Here is a 16,049-nt window from a genome sequence, read left to right as displayed (position 1 = left end):
GTTTTTTTAATCTTTTCTGCTAATCTCTGCCTTTTGAATGGAGAGTTTAATCCATTTACATTTAAAGTAATTACTAATAAGGAAGGACTTCTGCGATTTTGCTGTTTGATTTCTATATGTCTTAACAGCTTTGTTATCCGTTATTTCCTTCATCACAGCCTTCTTTTGTGCTTGGTTGATTTTTGTAGTGACACATTTAGATTTCCTTCTATGCATATCCTTTAGATATCTTCCTTGTGGTTACAATGGGGATTTTGTCTTTTTCTGATTGCCTAAGTCTTTAAAGGTATCTTTACTGTTTTATGAGCATGTGGGAACTTTTTCATATTAAAGGATGTTGTAGCTCATGTGTAGACACACTGACCCAGCTTATAAGTGGAGAAACTTTGAGAACAGATTTTAGAATTCTTCCCTTAAACTCTTGGTAATTCAAGTGAACAAATCCTCACAAGGCAAAATGGTTTGCTGCTTTTGTATGTCCTATAAAAGTACAAGTGACTTGTCAGTATTTCCTCATAATTATTCTGTTGATTTTGCTTATTGTAAGTACAGATCATATTGCATTAGCTTGACAAAAAACTGCTTTTACACCATCATGTTTTTGACTTGGTTTTGAATGGCCCTTAACGTTAATCGACACTTGGGTAGGGCTGATTAGCCTGTTTAATGGGTTCCTTTCCTCAGAGTTATCTCCTATATGAAGAAAACTACCATTTAAAGACTCACCCAGACTTCCTGGATACACTTGCATGTGTATGTTCCCATCACATATATTTTTAAAAATAAGTGGTATATATTATCTATTGTCTGCATGAGACAAATGTTTTATCTTTTATATCCTGACTGATGAGTATGGTATAATGATAAGCTATATCATTTTTGCAAATCCAAAGTTAGTAACTATTTCAGTATAACAGTAAGATATTATCAGATATTTTTCTTGAGAAATTTGGGAATTACTAATTTTACCCTTTACTTATAATTTCAAAGTATTATATTATTATTCCTTGGATTCTATATTAAAATCATGGTTGTATGTGACCATATACAGTCTTTATTGTAGCTGAACTCTTCCATTTTTAATTTTAAAGATCTTTTTGAATTGCCAGATGGTCAGTTGGGTTATGAAGTTAATTTTAGCCAACCAGTCTTCCTACCTGCCTTCCATTCATTTATTTAACTTTTACAATATGAAGTGTTTGCTATGAAGATACAAAATTGGATGATACAAAATTGGATGATACAGTCACTTAAGTGAGGTGACATATGCAAATGAAGTAAATACAGGATTGACTATGACAAAGACCATTTAAGACAGAAAACAAAGTGCTTTCTTATTAAATATCAAAGTTACTTCTAGTGGGCAGCATTGTTTATGAAGCAAGTAGTCCTTGAGGAAGGTCCTTTGGGTTTATCCTTGAGGGTAGGTAGATTTTAGAAGGTAGAAATGTTAATTGAGGTTATTATTCCAACAGAGGTACTATAATGAAAAAGGTATAGAGTCAGAGCTAATTTGGCCCAGAAGAAGTAGTGGAAAGGAGAACAGAGAGAAATGAACTAGGAAAGGTAGATTAAAGCTAGAACTTGAAGACCTTTAAACTAAAGGCTTTATTTAGAAAGGCATTGGGGAGTTTTGAAACATGTTATACTACAAAAGATATAATCAGAACTGTACTTTTATTGGGGCATGGAGGCTACTTAGGAGGTTACTTCCATGATTGAGGTGGGAAACCTGGAAGGTCTGAACCAAAGAAATGACAGTGAGGAGAAAGAAGAGTTGTGGAGACAGACTCCACAAGGATGCAAAGTGACAGTCACTTTTTGGGGCCTGACTGACTTGGAAAATTAAAACTGAATGGATAAAAGAAAGTGTTGAGTTATTTTGGGTGTAGTGAATTCCTCAAGCATTGGGAAATGTCAAGAGTTCAGCAGTGGTATTTGCCACAAGTAGACTGTGCTGTTTGTTGCTTTTTATCGATCTATAGATATAACCTCAGTTTGTCTCTAAAAATTGTTTTATTTTGAAAACTTTTCAAACTTGAAAAATAAAAAACAGCCCTACAAAGGCTGTTTTACTGTTTCAAATAATTAAAATCAGCGCTTGATACAAAGATGCAGTTAGCAAGAAAGACTTTTAGCCTTCTTACTTTTTCCTCAGTACATTTACTCCCAACATCTGTACCCATGCTGTCCAGTACAGGGTCCATCAGCCACATGTAGCTGGTGAGCACTTACAATGCAGCCAGTCTACATTGAAATGTGCTATAATTACAAAAATAGATCCAAGATTTCAAAGACTTGGTATGAAATAAAGAATGTAAAATATCTCATTAATAATGTTTTATATTGATTACATGTTAAAATGATGACATTTTGGATATTGTTTCAGGGCTCCCCAACAACACCCACATGATAGGTGATTTGCTAGGACCAACATACATTCATCCTAACAGCTAAGATTATTACAGTGAAAGGATCAGTAAGGGAAAAAGATTGTCTGAATCTGGAGAAGTCCTTTCACAGGCTTCATTATGCTCTCTCCTTCCCAAGTGGGGCACACTGAGTATGTTCATTTCTCCAGCAACCAGAAAATGCAGTAATATGTACAATGTTTCTGCCCAGAAAAGCCCATTTAGAGATTCAGCACCCAAGGTTTTATATTGGGGGCTGTTCACATAGGCACTGTCTGCCTTGCGTATACGGAAATTTTAGATTCACAGAAGGAAAGCAAGTATTTGGCATAAATGACATTGTTAACACAAACTCTAGGCACCGTGAACCACCTTATCAGTCAGGGAATGGAGGAAAGCCAAGTTCCCAGATGCCAGCTAAGGACCAACCTTGCACACAGACCCTTCTAAAGGTAGCAGCCTTGGTCCCGCTGCATTAACTTTTTGCACAGGTATATTAGGTTAAATAAACTATCAGTAGAATTAATTCCACCAGTTTATTTTTAAAGACTTTTAAATATGGCTACTTGTTCACATTCTTGACTCACATTATTTTGGCAATGGTCTAAACTTACATGTAAAATTCTTCTCTAACCTGTTTTAGCTGTTTAATACAAATCTGATAAGTAAACAGGTGACAAGCCTCCTTCAAGTGATATCTTTACACTAATCACTAAAGGTCAGACTAATTGAAGGCTGCAGTAGACTTAACTCCATATCCTAAATGCAGCTTTATTACCCAAGAAGAAAAAGAAAACCTCCCCTCCAAAATAAGTGTGTGATCAAAATAAAGGATTTTGTGAATTTTTATAAAACAAAAGTCCCTGTTTAAGAATGTCCATTTGATAAGCACATTTGAGAGCTCCAAACAGTACATTTTTACATGCTTATCATTAATTCAAATTGTTAAACTCTTTTGTTCTTCTCTAAGATGTTAATGATTTGTAATTATTATTAATCCATCCATGAAAATATTTCTGAGGAGGTTTATATAAATGGACTAATTCTGCATGAGAGATTCACTTCATTTCTACTCATTGTAGATTGCAGATGTGACTAAAATAGTATAACTTGGCTAAAATGAATGATATAGAATAGCAACCAGGATATGTTTGACTTCTTCCCAAGCACTGAATACTAATATATACCTCACTCTTTAAGAAAGGGAATGGTTTTAGGAAAGTAATTTCCAGGACTAGAACTGTGAAAGCAGCAGAAGATATTTTTGTTAGAATAAATCCATAGTGGGATTTTCAGTGACATACTGCCCTATGGGTCCCCTGCAGGCCTAATTGAAGGAGAGAGCCATCTTTCACCATCATTGCCACATCTCATCAGAAGTAGAGGGAAGCTAAAATCGTAACCCCCTCTTCTCTCCCACACCATGACCCATAGTGAGTAAAGGGGAAAGGAGAAAGTCCTCAGTCTGTTAGTAGAGAATAGTTCATAACTAGCGGTATTTTTGCTGTTATCTTTGTCCCTTATTTATAAAGACTTATAATTCAGTCATTTTATATAGTTTTGAATTGAAACGTCATTAGCAACCCATATCAATAACTGATACTTTGATTCTCATTATAAACAGCTATGCTTGTCCTTTGAAAATCCATAAAGCTTAATACATTTGTAATTTTAAATATACTTCACATTTCTACAAAACAAAATCTGACAATATCAGTGCTGCTTTCTAATTGCTTTAAATAATGTGGAGAACAGTTATAGAGAACTCTGATTAAAAAAATTAAGGGTATTTTCCACTCACTGTTCAATCAGTAAGAAACACTGCAGAAAACCTGTCTTTTTTGCCACTTTTGGAACTATGAAGAGACATCAAAGTACTGTCACATAATGTTCCGTTGATAAACTTTAAGAGCTGATGATAGTTTCACTCAGAAAATCAGAATACCTAGAAACCACAGTGTTGTTTATAACTTCACTCACCCTGTCTTGAAAATAGCTTCTCTTCCCGGTATCCCCATTTGTGAACTGGATAAAATAGGTAAAATAAGAATTCAACATGTAATATGATATAGTATATAATACAATTATGGTGTGATATATAAACAAAAAACAGAAAACTCCAGTTTTTAGAAATGAGGAATTCAAAAATGCTATATGTTCTCTAGGACACTTGTTATATTTTAAAGTACACACATTTGTGTAATATGATTTTATGGTATATATGACACAACAGAAGTGGGTATACTAACTAATTTTGTACTTGAATAAAATACCACCATACATCTTCATTGGCTTTTCTATCCTTTATCTAACAGCTTATGTATGTAACTAATACTTATTGTCCTTATGATGAGCTTTGAGACCATTAAGGTTTTTTTAAGAATTATATCAAATATGAAATTCAATGGCATATATTCCATATATCTTTACTGTTTAAAACATTTTTTTTGAAATTCCAAAGAGTGCTTTTTTTCCTTTTTGTCTGTGGTAATCCATTCATCCATCAACAGACTTTTGGGTTGCTTTCACCTTTTGGCTCTTGTGCATAATGCTGCTATGAACAGCAAGTATCTGTTTGAGTCTGTGCCTTCAATTCTTAAGAGTATATACCTAGAAGGAGAATTGCTGGAGCTTATGGTAACCTATATGAATTTTTGAGGAACTGCCATACTATTTACCACAGCAGCTGCACCATTTTACATTTCTACCAGCCATGCACAAGGGTTCAGTGTCTCCACGTCTTTGCTAACATTTTCTTTTAACATTTTGAAAAAATGTACCAGGCTATGGCGCAGTGGTTGAGAATCCACCTGCCAGTACAGGGGACACGGGTTTGAGCCCTGGTCCGGGAAGATCCCACATGCCATGGAGCAACTAAGCCCGTGTGCCACAACTACTGAGCCTGTGCTCTAGAGCCTGCAAGCCACAACTACTGAGCCCACGTGCCGCAACTACTGAAGCCTGAGCGCCTAGAGCCCATGCTCCACAAGAGAAGCCACCACAATGAGAAGACCGCACACTGCAAAGAAAAGTAGCCCCCGCTCGCCGCAACTAGAGAAAGCCCATGCACAGCAACAAAGACCCAACGCAGCCAAATATATATATATATATATAATATATATATATAATATATATATTATATATATATATCGGGCTATATACTAGTTTCATAAGAACCATGGGAAATACAGTTGACCCCTGAGTAACAGAGGTTTGAACTGTGCAGGTCCACTTATACATGGATTTTTTTCAGTAGCAAATACTATAGTACTACATGATCCATGGTTGGTTGAATCCACAGATGAGGAACTGGATATGGAGAGGCCTACTATGGGACATGAGCATCTGCAAGTTTTGGTGTCTGCAGCGGGTCCTGGAACCAATCCCCCTCAGATACTAAGGGATGACCATATATTCATATTGTCATTACACTAAAAACAGTCTTTTGGTGCCCAAACTAAGTACAAGTTTACATAAGTCAGCAACAGAGAATATTGGCCTTTGTCTTACTGTTTGTGTAGTACATACAGAGTGTGTTCACAAAAAAGCCTTTGAGGTAAGATATTGACTTTATAAGAGTAAACGTAAAATAAATCAGGATGAGTTGTAATCTGTATGCTTTCAGTTCTTAGCAACAAAGTTTCCTTTTTTCCTACAGCTCCCTGCACAGGCAGCACTTTCTTTTGCCATAGCAACATGTGCATCAATAATTCTTTAGTCTGTAATGGGGTTCAAAACTGTGCATATCCTTGGGATGAAAATCATTGTAAAGGTGAGTCTACTGGCAAAGGCCAGCCTTTTTGAGAGAGGAGTGTCCATTGCCTTTCATTAAGAAAAAAATAAAACATCTTTTTCTACAACTGTGCTTGGCATAACTGCTTTGGCTGGAATAAACACATATAAAATAAATGTCCTCCTTAATGGATCATAGACCTCTGGGATATGGTAAAAGTGAAGAAAAGTATTTATTCTCAACAAAAGCATTTTTTTTTAATAGACTATGTTTTTTACCTTAAAGTTTTTCAAAAGTCAATCATGGTATTTCCTGCCCTTATTTTCTTGGTCATTTCTATTGTAAAGATACCTTATTCTCATAATAATTTAGATTGTAACCTAGAGTATTCTTATTTTTTAAATTAAATGGAAATACTATTTAATAAAAATTAACTGATGGATTCAGTCTTACAATGTAAAAACAGACTCATTATAAGGACTGCTTTTTTATTCCATGAATTTCCTATGCTGTATTTCCAGTATATACTCCCTGGAAGATAAATATGGCTTGTGGTAATACTAGTTGAATGTCTACAAACTGGTTATCAAATCACTGTTTCAGTACTAAAGTTCATCTCCCTTTTATTCTCCCAAGAGTTCAATAAATATCTCACTATGGAAAGTTAATGTAATCTGATATAGCTATCTTAAGTACTTGAGAGAAAGTATTTTCAGGTAATCATTCAAAAACAGTAGACCACGATAACATACCTGAGTGGGTTAGTCAGATCATTTTCGTTCTCTCTTGCTTATGGCCATCAGTAGAAATACTATGGGTATACGCAAACCTACCATAGAGCAGAAAGCTAAACTTGATAGAACAAGGGTATTTTGTTTGGGCTTTTTCTGTATTCATGTATTAGTTTGATTTGCAAGCTATGTATTCACGTACCTTCTGAGTAAAGAACCAAGTCCTTTTCCTTTTTCGTAGTCTTGTCTAGCTGCGTTATGATTGGTTAGTTTAACCAGAAGTCGTAATGGGATTATTTTGTTTAAAAACCTAATTTTAAATTGCATTTTCTGTGTTGTATTGTTTTTGAAAAAAAAATACAAAAGTGTTCTGCTTTACTTAATACTTTACCAATTTGTGACAGGACTCATGAACGAATTTTAAAAGCCTCATCGTTTTTCTTTCTCTTTTCTGCAGAAAAGAAAAAAGCAGGACTGTTTGAACAAATCACTAAAACTCACGGAACAATTATTGGCATTACGTCAGGGATTGTCTTGGTCCTTCTCATTATTTCTATTTTAGTACAAGTGAAACAGCCTCGAAAAAAGGTCATGGCTTGCAAAACTGCTTTTAATAAAACTGGATTCCAAGAAGTGTTTGATCCTCCTCATTATGAACTGTTTTCACTGAGAGACAAGGAGATGTCTGCGGACCTGGCTGACCTGTCGGAGGAACTGGACAGCTACCAGAAGGCGCGGTGCTCCTCCACGGCATCCCGGTGCATCCACGACCATCACTGTGGATCGCAGGCACCCAGCATCAAACAAAGCAGGACCAACCTCAGTTCCATGGAACTTCCCTTCCGAAATGATTTTGCACAACCACAGCCAATGAAAACATTTAATAGCACCTTCAAAAAGAGTAGCTACACTTTCAAGCAGGCACATGAGTGCCCTGAACAGGCCCTAGAAGACAGAGTAATGGAAGAGATTCCCTGTGAAATTTATGTCAGAGGGCGGGAAGATTCTGCACAAGCATCCATATCCATCGATTTTTAATCTTCTACTGAAGGTGACATTAATTATTAAGTATGTATGTATGTAGCCTACAGAGCACCCATACTGTTCAGCAGCCAACCCTCTTCTCCTGTCAGAGCCAGGAAGATCTTCATTTCCCATTAACCTAATGGTGGTGTTTTTATTATCTCAGGCAGTCTATATACGTTACCCAACCTGGGAACTTATTCCATTCAGTAAAAAACAAAAAATAAGCCTCTATCGCTCAGTGTCCTACAAACAAAGCACCAGTTACATAGTAGCATTTGGAGAGATGAGGGGTGGTGTTGCACCAGGCTCAGCTGCCTGCCGGTCTTAGCAAGCAGGAAGACTGCTTCTGATTGATACAGCTCTGTCAATGTTTTGATCCCACAATAAGTTTAAAAGTAAGATTTTTCTTCACATTCCTTTTATTTTTTTCTTTTTTCTAAATTTAATTTGTTTTATAAGCCAGTAATTTTACCCTTTCAGTTTCTTATATAAATGGTTCATGTATCACACGTATTTCAATGTAGGCATTTGTTCTAGAATTTGTCAAAATATAACGAGTTACTGTGGTCTAAGTGCCAATTAAGACAGAGAGTTGTGGGGCTTCCCTGGTGGCGCAGTGGTTGAGACTCTGCCCGCCAATGCAGGGGACACGGGTTCGAGCCCTGGTCCGGGAAGATCCCACATGCTGCGGAGCAGATGGGTCCGTGAGCCACAACTGCTGAGCCTGCGTGTCTGGAGCTTGTGCTCCACAACAAGAGAGGCTGCGACAGTGAGAGGCCCATGTACCGCGATGAAGAGTGGCCCCCACTCACTGCAACTAGACAAAGCCCTTGCACAGAAACGAAGACCCAACACAGCCAAAAATAAATAAATAATTTTTTTAAAAAAAAAGAAAATAAACTTGTTTATTTAAACAAATTTTTTAAAAAAGACAGTTGTGTTCTGTCCATCTGTTCCTTCTTGACTAGTTTCTATACTGCTGCCTTTTAATTACTGGATCCTTAGTCTTTATTTTCTGTGATATGATTTAGCACCTTTAAGTCATACTTTGTCTTAGTTATATGAAAAAGTTTCATAATCCTGGGATGTATGCACCATTGCCAGTTATACCTAAAAACTTGACAAAGATTAAAATTTTTAGAAATGCTTTGAAATTTCCCAAGTTTTGTCACATTCAGTGAATAGCCCATTCATTCCTGTGAGCAAAAAGTCATTTAATGCATTTTGGGGGAGGCCTATCATTATATTTATTTCCAGTGTTTCTCATTACTAGATCTGTGTTTTTTATTATTTTTATAAAAAGATTATTTCACTCCCTTTGTATTGGTTTATCTTGTAGGATATGGTAACCAAGGTTGTATGAGAGTTAAAGGAAAATGCCTAAGAAACTGTATAAGCCTTTAGATTGCTTCTTACTTGGGACAATACGTTTTTCTAGTTCTTACCAAGAATAACAATTTCCACTTTTTTTTAAACTGCACTTTTGACCTTATTTTTTTTAATGGTATGTAAACAATAATTTATAAACATGATATAAAAACTCATTGTGTTTTTTTAGACTTTTGATATTATTTGATACTGTACAAACTTTATTAAATCAAGATTAAAGAGCTATATGACAGATTTCTTTCAGTGTTTGCATTAGCGACTTTGTATACAAATATGCTGTGATGGAACTGTACACTATAATTTAGTGTAAAGACGTTGGTAATGTGTACATAAGCGTCTGTGTCCTCTTGTTATTGCATTTAGTTTATAAATTTTTCACTGTGTGATATTTATTGTTCTAAATCACTACACAAATCTGATATTAAAATATACATTGTTACATGATTCTTCAATCATGTTATTTAATGGCACTGAGATTTTCAATCTTAAGATATATATGGAAAGGAATCCATTTATTGAATTATAACTAAAAGATAAATTCTCATTTTTGATATTTTTTGTAAATTCTCAATGAAATGAGAAATTAAAGTTTCACTGGATTTCATTGATTTTTAAAAATATTACATCTGTATATCTTCTCAGATTAATGAAAACTGTGACCTTAAACATGATACATGTATAATACTCCTTCAAAATGCTTACTATATCACATTTTTTGTTTTTTTAAAAAGTATATACTATCCAGAAGATAGGAAAGCCTACAAATAGTATTGTCTTGATTTAAGTTTTTTTTAAGTCAGCATAATTTCCTGTTTTAAAACTATAACTTGGGAAGGTAAAAAGACTTAACGAATATAGTATTCAATGAACTAATGAACCAGAGCCAGATTAGGTAGCTAAATTCTTTCAGTAGCTAAATAGGCATTTTAGTAGGTAACACACCAGACAGTATTTAGTAAATCTTTAATAAAATAATAACTGATCTCATTCTTAATGAAAGGAAAATTATCATATTTTCAATGTAAAATTATATCATTAAAAAAACAAATCGTCTTTAACATCTATAGTAGAAAATAATACAATATGCTTAAATAGTCACTTGTAACTGTATTTTTATATTTGAAATTTGTATCTTGCTGTCTCTTAAAAGGGTATGAAGAGGCCTGCAAAATACAAAGCCTTTAAAGACATTTAACATTAAAAAGCACAGAAGTACATGATTTCAGGCAACTTACCTTAGCAAAGCTTGGACAACAAATTTGATTCTAAATTTTCTTGCTGCTAAAACAAATGAAATCTTTGTTTTTCATGGTAGGAAACAAACTTATCTTCAAGAAGCTAGTTTTCTCTTAAACTAAAGAAAGGAGGGTCTTCATATTGAGTGACATTTCCTCATAATTTAAAGAAAATGCAAAATACAGAGAAAGGCCATAATGGTAAATCTTAACCCAGTGAAGGCACATCTCAGTGTGGTCTAGGAACTAAAGAACCAGACAATCAATAGCTAAGCTAGCCTGAGACTGGCCTATTATTTAATTTTATTTAATTTTGAATTTTATTTTTTTATACAGCAGGTTCTTATCTATTCTTATCTATTTTATGCACATTGGTGTATACATGTAAATCCCAATCTCCCAGTTCATCACACCACCACCACCACCCCTGCCACTTTCCCCCCTTGGTGTTTATATGTTAGTTCTCTACATTTGTGAGACTGGCTTATTATTCATTGAACTATGGGTGGGTATTAGATCTCATTTATTTCTTAGTCAAACATTTAGCAGTATATGATATGAAGAGAAGAGAATGAAACTAATAAATTTTAGGCATTACTACCAGAATAATGTTAATTGCTGTATATATAGTCTTTCATCTTTGAGGTCAATGAGAAAACTTTGCAAATTGTTTACTAATGTGAAAGCCATAAATTTTAGTAATTTAAGAAGAAATTTAGCCATCTTGTGGAAGTTATTACACCCTTCACAGAGAATATAATACCCAGTGTTAAACATAGAACAAAAAAGGCAAATCTGGAGGAGAGAATATCTTCAATTCAGAAGCAGCATTAGGTGCACTTGTACAGCACTGTCATTTGTGACACCATTGATCCCAAATTTAACACAAGGTATCAATCCCCAAGTGCCCTCAAATTTCAGGAAACCTACTAATCCCAACATCTGAAGTATGTAGGAATAAAGTATGATGCACCTTTTGTGAGGGGAGATGTTCACCCCAAAGGTTTAACAAAAAGCAAAGGATTTTCCACATTTCAAATCACAAAAGAGATCAAAAACTCCTTTTATTTTGACTTGTTAACAGCTTGTGTCAGTGTCTTTGTCACTTTTCATATGATTATTAGGCATTAAAAGAACCTCCTAAATGCCTGAACATTTTTATAGTTCTATTGTCTGGTGAGGATGCTTCCTTGTTTCAGGAGTGTGTCAACTGATGAACAGGATAGGAAAAGCCTAGCTGTGACTACAGGAATAATTCTCAATCAGAGAAGAGTATGCTCTCTTACAAAATGGTGTCTGCTGTATTGTTCATGATCAGAAGGGACCTTGAGATTTTGGTTTTTTTAAGATCCAAGAAAGATTATCTGCTCCAACTTTATTAATGAGAAGACTGAAGCCCAGAGAAGAGAAGGCAGTGCCCACATCTCAGAGCTAGTCCAGCGCCCTTTCCTTGCTTTCTGCTCTCTCCCTGCTTTAGCTGGCTTCTGTTTTAAAAGCCACTCTAAACAGCAGCCCAGATGTTTCATGTAAAGTTGTCAATTACTCTGATTTAAAATGTAATTTATTCTATAACAATTTCTTTCAAAGCATTATATTTTACTTTTTTTTTCCTTATGTAACACTTTGTTATTCTACAATTTTGTTGCCATGATTTCTTGGCACCTGCAAATTCTACAAGACAGTTACTGTGAATTCTTAATAAACAATGTTTGTTAACCATTTATATCCTTGACACTGGACAGAAAGAGCTTTCAGTGTTTTGCTTTTGTGATCTTTTTTAAATCTAAATGAAAAAAACATACTGTAGAAATTAAAACACTTGTGTGTGCTGTATCTCTTGAGTTTGGAGAATGATTTGAGTTCTGAGCTAAATAATATGACAAGTTGACCTCAGTTATCTTTTTTTTAGCTTTCTGAAAAATCAGTTGTCCATGTTTTATATACCTCTACTAATAACAAACTCATAATTCTGAATTTGCTTTTTTTTAAGCAACTTTTCCATATATTTCTATGACTACAAAATGACTACAAAAGCCCAGGAAGCTAATGACTGGGGTGCATGTTTAGTATGTACTGTCTTGAGTATATCCTTTTGAAGCAATGATTTTTCTTTTAGAGGTGAACTTCCAGACCATATAAGACTTCTCATATGCTTAATATTTGATTTGATACATCACAGTAAAGAATTTGACCCTTGAACTGGGAATAAAACTTGTGTTTTGATTTCCTTGCTTGCCTCAATTTCCAAAGTGTCTAGAAGTCACCAAGAATCCTAAATTCCTTCCCAGGCAAAGTTGGCATTTCCTATCTGGTCACTTCCAAACTAAAATAATCATAGTTACGATAAAAAATAAAAGCATCCTCAGGCTATTACACCATTTTAAGTTTTCAAATAAATCTTCAAGTGAGGAACTTAAAAAAAAAGAAAAAGAACAGGATGGTCTTAGGTTGCCTGCAGGATCCAGGCTGCTGCCTCTGGTCACTGAAGTGGCCCTGAGATCTTCCACAGAGTGGGCTGTCAGAACATGTTGTCTTTTTGAGGTACACAGCCAAGCTTAGTAAGGGTGGGTGAGTAGACCTCATGCAAGGTGTACCCTGAGGAGAAAGCAAAAGAAGCCAAAAACTCTTGAGTCTTTCAGTCACACAGATCAAGGAGTAAAAGGAGAAGAAAAGAAAGGAAGCTACCACTGGCCTGTCTCTGCAAATAGTTACAGAGCAGTTTTACTTTTTGTGTTATTTAGGATCAAGAAACAGCTTTTATCTAAAAGTGGTCTCACCCTCCAAGCTTTGTCATACTCTGTAACATCTGGTGCTAGGAGGCCACTTGAGCCAGTACCTTCTTTATTGAAACATTTTGAGTACCTGCTGATTGCTAGAAGGAATTTCCACCAAAAATCTAGGTTTTGAACATGCTTTTCAAATCTTGTTCTATTCTTCCAATGATGACATTGTCTAGGATTTGTATTAAGCTTTGTATTAAGTGGTGTTTCAGAGAAGCATTCACAAATTTTGAACCCCAAAATAATCATGTGAATCGTAGGGGAGTTTTCTCTACCTTGGAGTAACTCTATCGGTCTGTTATGTGTAATGCCTTAGAAGACAATTTAGCTCTGAAAATGTGCACAATAACTTGCTGCAACTGACTCAAATATGTGGCCTCTGCCTTTCACATTCATAGCCTGAAGGTAACCTTACTTTCTCAGTCGTTCATTTTTAATATAAAAAAAGAAAGAATAAAGCTTTAAATAAGTGGTAGGAGGCTTCCAAGATGGCTCCCAGCAATTCCTAACTCCCAGTATTCACAATCCTCTATCATCCCCTGTCCTTGAATGTGAGCTGGACCTAGTGACCTGCTTCTAATGAACAGAATACGGCAAAAAGGACACGTCTCTCCTGAGATTAGGTGACAGAAAGACTCTGTCTTCTATCTTGCTCACTATTACTCTTGCGCTTTCCTGCTCTGATGAAAGCCAGTTGCCATGTTCTGAGATGCCCTATGGAGAGGCCTATGTGACAAGAAACCAGGGTTTCCAGGCAACAAGCACAGAGGCCCCCAGTCCAACCACCTACAAAGAACTGAATCCTGCCAGCAACACATGACTGGGTCTGGAAGAGGTTCCTCCCCACACTGGAGCCTTGAGATGACCACAGACAACACCTTGATTATAGCTTGTGAGGGACCTTGAGCCATACCCAGATTACTGACTCAGAAACCCAAGATAGTATATGTTGTATTAAGCTGCTAAATTTAGGGGCAATTTGTTATGCAGCCATAGATAATACGAAGCTAGAAAAGACAATGGCATGTCCCAATTTCACTCCTGGGGTAAAAGTATTGATGGAATCTAACATGATGTTTTATGTTTGCAGAACTATCAGTGCAGTGGGCATATCTTGAACCTGGCAGCTTGGAATGAGGAGAGCTAATCTTCCCCTTACATGAGTACCTGTCAGCTATTTTAGCCTCCCCAGCCACAAATAAAAACACTTAACTAAATCCATTCTCTCTCAAGTATGGCAAAAGATACTGAAGTTTGATTCTGCATTTGAAATGTAAATAAGATTACAATTAAATCCTAACTCTTGAATAGTGCCCCTTTTAAATCACTCATCAAGTCTCCTTTGAGTAAGATGAAATTATCTTAAAATGAATAAAGGATAAAATTCTATTCAAATTCTATATGGTATTCCCATAATTCAGTCAAAATCTTTCATATTTCCAATCACATTAACACTCAGTTTCCTAGACTGCAGAGCTAGTTATAGCTCTATCATTACTCCACTTGAAAAGGTGATTCTTGGGAAAACTGATTAAGAAAGCAATGGCGCACACCCCCACCCCCCAAAAAAAGAAGGTTGAGGGGACTGCACTGAGAAATACAAATCTTTCATGTCCAGAACCACTCTACCCCCAAAATGAGAAATGTAGCCAAAACATTTCAATACAGAGATTTTTCTGTTGTGATGAAAAATAAATAGATTTCCTGGAAGAGAATGCTCTTTTTTCCTTTTTTTTTTTGCTGTGCTTTGCTCTGCTTTGGTCAAAATGATCGAAAGACCCAACTCTGCAAAGTTTTTTTTTCTGAAATTGTTTTCAGCATCTGGCTGACAGCCACAACTACCTGCTACAAAGATAAACTGTATCTTTCATTCTATCTGTGTATAAATATTTCCTTTGAATTTGAAGCTGCTATTGCTGACATTGTTTTGCCCTGTGGGTAGAATTGTGTCCTAAATCCGTTTCTAATATGAATGCGTCAAACCTTAGCCTCTAGAGGTAGGATAGTACCGTTGCTTTGGCAGCTCCACCTTATACCCTGATCTCTGCAAGAGAGGCACCAAATGAATCTCTAGTCTTCCCATCCTGCCATTTTTAATTGCTAGATGACAGGCAGTGACTATACTGCTTGAAGCTTTACGTTGTTTTCCTGTGGGATTGGGAGAAGTGCCTGCCTTTCCACTAGGAGCCTTATGGATATCCTCTCTGTCATTTAAAATAAGCATACCCACACATGCACTGTCCAAAAACTGTCCTCTTGTGCTATCGCTACCTTCTTTCATGAGGATTCAGTGTTTTGTTTTGTTTTCCCATTACCCACAAGTGCTCACACATTAAGGAAATTCTATGACACCAAACCAGGTTCTCTGAAGAAACTCCCAAAGTTTGTCTGTGAAAATGAGGGACCTTCCCTGACCGGTGCAGGTCAGTGCTAGGCTGAGAGGTGTACAGAGAAACTGTCTTTATCAAAAGCCATGTTTTAAGGATGTGCCAGGGAATGCTTCTGTTTTAAGCTGACACTTTCACATCTCCACCCTAGAAAAACAGCTCACTTCTCTTCCTCTCATCAGATAGGCAAAGAAAGTGATTGCCCACTTTTTAATTGTAGGTTTACATAAACGCACAATTCTAGAGCATTGATTTTTTGGGCCGTAATCTACACTTTAACACACTGAGCTGCATTTGGCGGCATGCCAGATGTGTAAAGTTGGAATTTAATGACATTTCAGTAGCAGCCCCAGAATT

General features: G+C 35.9%; 1 protein-coding gene across 3 annotated transcripts in view; it reads left to right on the top strand.

The window, feature by feature from the left end:
- NETO2 (neuropilin and tolloid like 2) overlaps nucleotides 1–12,247 on the top strand; it is a 76,222-nt gene extending 63,975 nt beyond the window's left edge. The window contains exons 8-9 of one of the 3 annotated variants that reach the window (XM_067018205.1): nucleotides 6,070–6,183; nucleotides 7,333–12,247. In XM_067018205.1, coding sequence (XP_066874306.1) covers nucleotides 6,070–6,183; nucleotides 7,333–7,913 — 695 coding nt within the window. In that variant the 3' untranslated portion in view covers nucleotides 7,914–12,247. The remainder of the gene's footprint in view (nucleotides 1–6,069; nucleotides 6,184–7,332) is intronic. The other 2 variants (XM_067018204.1, XM_067018206.1) reach the window with 2 other exon arrangements.
- The last annotated feature ends 3,802 nt before the right edge of the window (nucleotides 12,248–16,049 follow it).

Source organism: Kogia breviceps, chromosome 18, assembly GCF_026419965.1.
Source record: "Kogia breviceps isolate mKogBre1 chromosome 18, mKogBre1 haplotype 1, whole genome shotgun sequence".
NCBI lineage: Eukaryota > Metazoa > Chordata > Mammalia > Artiodactyla > Physeteridae > Kogia > Kogia breviceps.
This window is presented reverse-complemented; position numbering and strand designations above follow the sequence as displayed.